General features: G+C 40.3%; 1 protein-coding gene across 1 annotated transcript; it reads right to left on the bottom strand.

The window, feature by feature from the left end:
• On the bottom strand, positions 1-6,322 carry LOC129221175 (ankyrin repeat domain-containing protein 7-like). Its single transcript, XM_054855627.1, has 2 exons — positions 6,246-6,322; positions 1-1,318 (listed from the first exon to the last, which is right to left on the bottom strand). The coding sequence occupies exons 1-2, from the start codon at positions 6,287-6,289 to the stop codon at positions 295-297; spliced, it is 1,068 nt and encodes a 355-aa protein (XP_054711602.1). The 5' UTR covers positions 6,290-6,322; the 3' UTR covers positions 1-294.
• Between the last annotated feature and the right edge of the window lie 1,136 nt (positions 6,323-7,458).

Below are 7,458 nucleotides of genomic sequence, written 5' to 3'. Positions count from 1 at the left end.
GCAGGGTTAAAATTTTCGGCTCACTCTATTTCTTTCGTGCCAATAGGGTACAATAAAAGAGAATTTATCAATGGCTTGAATATTCCTTTTATTACGTGATTCATACACACAAAGCATTTCGCACATGATATACAAAGCTATTTGAAAGGTGTCTCAGAATAATCATCTTGACAAGACAAACGGGTTTGTTTACGAAAACAGCAGATAAAGTTCAGTCAACTATCTCGGGCACATTCAAAAACAAAAGATTCATACAGTTCAAGTCCTGATCTTTATTTTCTTTTTCGCCGGGGACTAGAGCTCCGCGGCCCGGGCGAAGTGCCTCAGGTCGTCGTCCGCCAGGCACGCGAGGAGGACGTCGGTGCAGGTGGGGGGCAGGGGCCGGCAGAGGAGGGGGAAGCAGCGCAGGAAGCGGTCTTCCAGGGCCCTCCTCTCCCGGACCTCCCCCAGCCGGACGAGGAGGAGGTCGCCGAAGAGCGGGAAGTCCCGCGCCAGGAGGTCCCGGTCCGAGAGCCGCCGGATCGCCTCGTCGGAGAGGCGCCGGGCGAGGCGGGAGGGGGGTCGGCGGGCGAGGTCGCGGAGGGAGAGGCGGGACCCCTCCGTCAGGGCCACCCTCATCTCGGCCTCGCACTCGGAGAGCAGCCGGACGCCGCGCTCCACTTCATCCTCCCGGAGCTTCATCTCTTCCCAATGTACCTCGATATTCCTCCAGGCGTACGTCGCCAGGAGCACTCTCGACACATCGTCTTGTCTACACCACAGGGCCCAGCACAGGGGACAGTGTCCATGTCTATCTTTAAGCTTCAAACGCGCACCCCTCGACAGCAAAGATTGAACTATCCGCGGGAGACCTGCTCTCACAGCGTAGTGCAGGGGGGTGTAGCCAATATAGTCCGGCCCGTCGCATTCGGGGGCGGCCTCCAGCAGCACCTCCGCCGCGGCCTCCATCCTAGAGATCAAGGCAAGATGGAGGGGCGTATATTCACCTCCGTCTTTCGCACTTGCGTCTGCACCCCCCGCGAGCAGGATACGGATGACATTCACACACCCACACTCGGCAGCGCGATGCAGAGGGGTGCGCCTGTAGAAATCCACGACATCCGTGACGCAGTCGGCCTCCGCCAGCAGCTCCGCCGTGGCCTCCTTCCGATGCGACAGGGCCAGGTGGAGGGGCGTCCTTCCACGCACATCCCTCGCCCTCGTGTTCCATCCTCCGTCCAGCAGCGCTCTGATCCTCTCCGTGTCTCCGCTCACTGCTGCATCATGCAACGCGTACTCGTCCGTCTCCGACGCAGCTCCGTCCTCCGGCCGGCGTCTCCTGGAAGAGAGAGAGAGAGAGATTCACGTTCCGTTCAAACTGAAAGCGGGAGGAATTTCGATCACTTTCCCACTTCTGATCCCATGAAATCTTTTTGAATGAAATCTGGACTAGAAAACCTCCAAAGTGAAAGATAACTGTCAAATCTAAGCATATTTAGCTTGATGCAGGTACGGGACATTTGGATTGATTCAATGTCCTAAATTCTTACTCCATCACGAATTTTACTGGATTGGAGTTTGAGAAACAGCACACGATTTCCACCAAACTATATTTATTACTAGTGGTACCCGCACGGTTTTGCCCGTAATAGAAAAATTGAAAGGTCCTTTGGTTCGCCTGTATATTTACAAACAATGTATGGTGAATTTTCTCGCCAATTGGCTCGTGCCCGTGTTACGGTTCCACGTTATGATCATTTCGCATCTCGCCCATTGGCTCGTGCCCATGTGACGGTTCCACGTTATGCTAATTTCGTCATTGACTCGTCCATCTTCTGATAATTTTGTTCTTAAAATTGGAATAGGAAAAGAATCACGTCGAATTTTCGAAAAATCGCTTCGAGGTGCACACCCCCATGCTGCAAACTAATTTTGTGTCAAATTTCATGAAAATCGGCTTAACGGTCTAGGCGCTATGCGAGTCACAGGGATCCAAACATCCATACAGAAAGACTTTCATTAGTAAAGAAGAAAAGAAAAGAAGAGAGATAAAGAAGTAAAGAAGAGAAGAAAGATAAAGAAGTAAAGAAGAGAAAGATAATTTTCAGAACAAATTCTTTCCCATTTTATTAAATTTCTGTGAAAAATGGGCTTAAAATTAGAATAGAAAAAGAACAAAATCGAATTTTCGAAAAATCGCTTCGAGGTGCACACCCCCATGCTACAAACTAACTTTGTGCTAAATTTCATGAAAATCGGCCGAACGGTCTAGCGCGTCACAGACATCCTACATACATCCAGACATCCTCCGGACAGAGAGACTTTCAGCTTTATTATTAGTATATGAGCATATTGAAAACATCGTTACAGTTTACACGTGCTTGTGTGGGAAAGTGAAGCAAAAGTCCCTGACCGCCACAACAGCTTTACACATTGGACTATACTCTGTTGTCACACCAAGATCAAAGGTGGTAAAAAATGGAAACAAGGTTCATTTGCATAAACATCAACGATTTCACGACGTTGGTCATTAAAAATGAACACAAAACATGGAGAATATTCTATTTAAATTATCTACTTTCAGTTTCGACAACAACAATGATTTATAAGTTGAAACTAGGGTTTATACGCAGATATATTTTTCGTTCAAAGTTTGTGCCCCACGATGCGATCTGGGGCTCCTCTCTTTTAGTGTTTCATTGAATGTGCAGAACGACTCGTATACACCCTACATGAAAATAGAAAGGTTTTAAAAATTACATTTAAATGCATTTAATTTGTTTTTGAGGAATGAGTTGTGAAAAAGTTGGATTCATTATTCTGAAACAGCATTTCGTAAAAATGAATAAAGATGCAATGTTAATAAAAAGAAATGTAGAGCCGGATATCCGAATCCGGCAGACAAAGCGCGGGATGTCCGGTATCATCGCTATCCGGCGCATCCCTAGTACGCATGCGAAGAAAACTGCATAGAAGAACTGTTTTCCAAATATTATAGGAACACTTCAATGTATTAGATCTTCACCTCTTTCTACATACTAGTGTTCGCCCAGTGGTCGAAATTCGACCCTATTCATAAATGAATATTTGAGAAAATTTGTATGGAATTCAGCTATTCCCAACATTTTTATTTCTACTTTTACTCTGGTTTACTGCATATCCGGAAACAGACAACTTTTATACGTACACGCAATGACGAAAGGTTTTTTCCCCCAATTTTGCTTTTTGTCCGTCAATCTCAAAATATATCGATGAGAGGGGATATTTCGGCAATGGGGTCGTTTCCGAAGCTCTTAAAAGTGTTTTTTTCCGAAAAAGCAAGTTTAGAAACATGGATTTTAAGCATTTTTCAAAAAGTTTTTAAAAATTTAATAATTTTTAACATTATTTTAGTCGGTGCGCAGATTGAAATTCAGTTTTTACGCTTCTGCACATGGCATCAAAGGCGATGAAATGCCATTCACTGATGCCATTAGCGCACCGCGCAAATGGTCACAGCGTGGAAAGGCGGTCGACAGCAGAGCGTAAACATTTAGTACGGTAATGGAGTAGCGCGCCAAAGTACATCCCTTGTAACGTCATAAAGATCAAGCTTTATTTCCAAAATCGAACGTTTGAAATATGAATAAAAAATAACCGTCGAGAAAACAAAAGTTTTTTCTGGCCCCATGTTATTTCTTTTACTTATTCTATCAATTTCAGTGACTAAAAGTAGTACTTTTGACTGAAGAAAACAGCCCCATTGAGAAGTGGTCGTCCAATTCCTGGCTTGATTCATTTTATTACTTTCTTCTATATCTAATATATAGAAGAAAGTATTGGATTCGTGCAAATTTTCGAATTTCGAATTTTGACGGATTCGAACGTTTTGAGGTGTGCTGAGTCCATTTCGACCATTTTTGGAAAATGTCTGTCTGTCTGTGTGTGTGTGTGTATGTGTGTGTGTGTATGTATGTGTGTCACGTCTGTGTGTGACCAGTTTTTTGTGGCCGCTCTACAACAAAAACTACCGCATGAAATCGAACGAAATTTAGTACACATATGTGCCCCTATGTGAACTTGTGCCCATTAGTTTTTGGCGCGAATTCCTCCAAGGGGGGTGGAGCAATGGGACGTTTTTCGAGTTACGCGTGCCTGCTATTCCTCAGGAAGTAACTGGCGGAATCAAACAAAATTTGGTCCATATGTTGGTATTAACAGGAACAGGTGCTGATTCAATTTTGGTGTCAATAACTCAAACGGGGGTTGAGCTATAGAACGTTTTTTGTCGTCAATTGTGACTGCTGTATCTCAAGAAATAATGAACGGAATGAAAGAAAAATTTATCGGCCAGTAGCCCTTAGTGGGTATAAGAACTGATTTTATTTTTGTGTCAACAACTAAAAAGGGGGTAGCGCAATCACCCGTTCTTTTTTTCCATTTTGAGTGCCCTATCTCAAGAAGTAATGCTACGTTCTGGTTGAAATTTGGAATATATGTGAATCCATATGTAAACAGGCTTTGGTTCAATTTTGACGCCGATCGCTCCAAGAGGTGTTGATTTTTTTTTTTTTTTTTTTTAGCGAATAAAAATAGTTTTATTAATGCAACAATCAGAAAGATAAATCGTAATAGATTGTCGTCTGCGTATTTCTCGTGATTTTAATTGTATGAAAATGATCGGAAATATTATCTCAATGATTTAAAATTTTTAACTGTTGCCATCTTATGTTTGTTAACAAATAAAATATTTGTAATTAATTCAAGCAAGGCTTTTAAAATAACTTTCAATTTTCGCTCTTTGCTTTGCTTTTGCAATAATTCAGACATTGGGATGGTCGTCAAGTTTTTGCATGTGTCATTTTGTTTTTGTTGGGAATATTGCTTCCTCGTCAAGCATGGGGAGGGATCAGAAAAAAAAAGAAAAATATAGAAGAAAGTTTCGTGATGGCCACAACATACTAGTTTTGGATACCGTGTTGCTTTGTGCTAACCCTATGCAAATAGATTCTTCCTTACTCTTTGTTTACGTATGCAAAGGAAAAAATATTTTCGCGCTGGCATTGGAAACAAAAAAATGGACGCCAATGGGTAAAAATCGTCAATGATACAATTTTGGAAATATTCCCATATGAAATGAAGCATAAAAACTCAGTTTATACGAAAAATTTCTGTGTGAACAATATTACTTATAAAACGTCTACTATTACTGAGTAAATAGCTTCTTCGTCATTAGAAATATAAATTTCCAAGTAACAAATGAACGAACTCTACTCGTGGCAACTGTTCATTCAAAAACACTGAACATGATAATAATAGTGCAATTTTATTTGAAAAAAATGGCTTTTGTGATATGTTTATGGTTTAGGAAATAACTGACTAATGCACTTTTAAAAAATTTTGACCCCTCTCCCCTTTGTCACAAAGTTTCACACTTCACCATGCTCCCTATTTCCTTTGCCACATGTCATACTGTTTTTAATAAACTTTCTTATCAAAAAAAAAGCTTGATGTCACATTTTCTCCATTGTATGTCCCTCTTGTCATTTATTTCCTCCCCCTTGTCACGAACGGTTAAAATTTAATGAACCCCACCTTAAACAGGGACTTTATTCGTAGTCAGTTCCTTGCAAATAGACATTTCTCTACTCTTTTTTTTACGAATGAAAAAGAAAAATATTTCTCGAGCTGGCATTTTGGTGCCAAAAATTTTACACCAATGGATAAAGTTCGCCCATTTGACGATTATGGAAGTCTTCCTGAATGAAATGAAGCCGTAAACTCCTTTATTCAATTTTATTGAATTTTTCCGTGAATCAGACTTTGTTTGAAAAGCTTAAACATAAGAGCGTCAAAAAAAAGGTATGGAACAAGGAACATATTAAAAGCCTGGATATTCACCGTGGGGTGCAAAAATCTCAGTTTCTGATTTGACTTATAAGAAACCCTTAAGTATTCAAATGGAAAGCAAAAATGAAATTGACGCAAGACTGGCTTCGACAGGGAGTGGAGATGAAGCACTAAATAACAATTTGGATTGAGGAAAGCCTTCGAAATTTCTAAACCATCTGGTGATTAAACTAATTAATCCCCTAGAATGTAACACATTAATTGACAAAAATTCAATTTTTCTATTTCCCCCCAAATTTCCCCAGAATTTTTTCCTCACCCACCAGTTTAAAATTACCATAATTTTTACATCTCCAAATGTGACACAATAGGGAAGACTTCCCTTCCCGTTCTGAATGAACGACAGCACAGTGTCACTTCATCCACAGACAACTCACCTGGGAGGTTGTCCTTCGCCATCTTGGGATTGACGCTTGGACATCGATGGCAGCTCCCCATCTGCTCCTCGGCCACTCCCCTGGAACAGAGAGAACACAGGGTTCTTAGGATGGACAGCAAATCAGGCAATGCATCTACCAGTGTATATTTTACCTTACGTGGACCATTTCGAGCTTTGAGATCAATAATCCTAAATTTTATGAATTCACCCCTTATAGTTATAACGCTATTAAGATCTGAAAAGCTTCCTTTTTACGCTGACTGACTGTGACGCATGGCCCGATTTTGAAATGTTTCCTCAAATAAATTGCAACAAAACAGTTTTTCAAACGTTGCAAAAACAAGGCTGCTAATGTTTAAACTCAAATGTGTAATTTTCAAACAGAACGGGACTTGTAGCAATACTAAAAGTTAAATTAAAGTGAAAAATTATCTGTCCAGTAATTTAATTCGCAAATCTAAAGCTTGAATTCGGCACCATGAGATGATTATAAGACTAATAGTTAAAACATTGAGTTAACTATTTTTTCAATTGTCCCTAAATTTGTAAACTGCAAAAAAAATAAATAAATAAATAAATAACTAAATAAATTTAAAAAATAAAGACCGTTATGTCAAAATAAAGACTATAGCTTTTGATTAGCTTTCAAAAAACAAATGATCCCAACAAAACAGACATGTGAACAATTTTTTACTTTCCTTCATAATGGATTAAAGACGTGGCAAATTGCTTTATAGTTGGAGTACTCAAAGATTTTGAAAATAGTTTATTCACGACTAAAACTCGCAGGAAGTTTACGATCCGGTATCAAAGAAAGTTAAAAATTGTTTCCAAAATGACGAAACGAAAATAGAACAATCCGGCATTCTGGAAGAACCGCTGTGGAACTCGGTACCCCTTAACTCTTTTATCGGCAACCCCGTCTACTCAGAACCTCACTTTGACTGATCTTGGCTCCTTTTTTCATTTTTATGACCTGTTAGTTTGACCTGTCTGTGGCACTGTAGCGCCTTAACAGATGGACAGAGTTTGAAAAAAAAATTATTCGAAAGGAGAGTTGATTGAGTGTCCTTAGCTAGGTTACGTCTTCGGATGACATCAATTAACGAAGATGTTGATTAAAAACGTGCAAAGGGGTTTTCCCCCATTTTTCCATTGAAAACATATTTAAAAAAATTTAGTACCAAAATCAAGTTTTTTTTTGCGCCTGA

Source organism: Uloborus diversus, chromosome 4 (genome assembly GCF_026930045.1).
Source record: "Uloborus diversus isolate 005 chromosome 4, Udiv.v.3.1, whole genome shotgun sequence".
NCBI classification, from domain to species: Eukaryota; Metazoa; Arthropoda; class Arachnida; order Araneae; family Uloboridae; genus Uloborus; species Uloborus diversus.
Note: the sequence above shows the minus strand (reverse complement) of the source record. Positions and strands in the feature narration are given on the sequence as shown.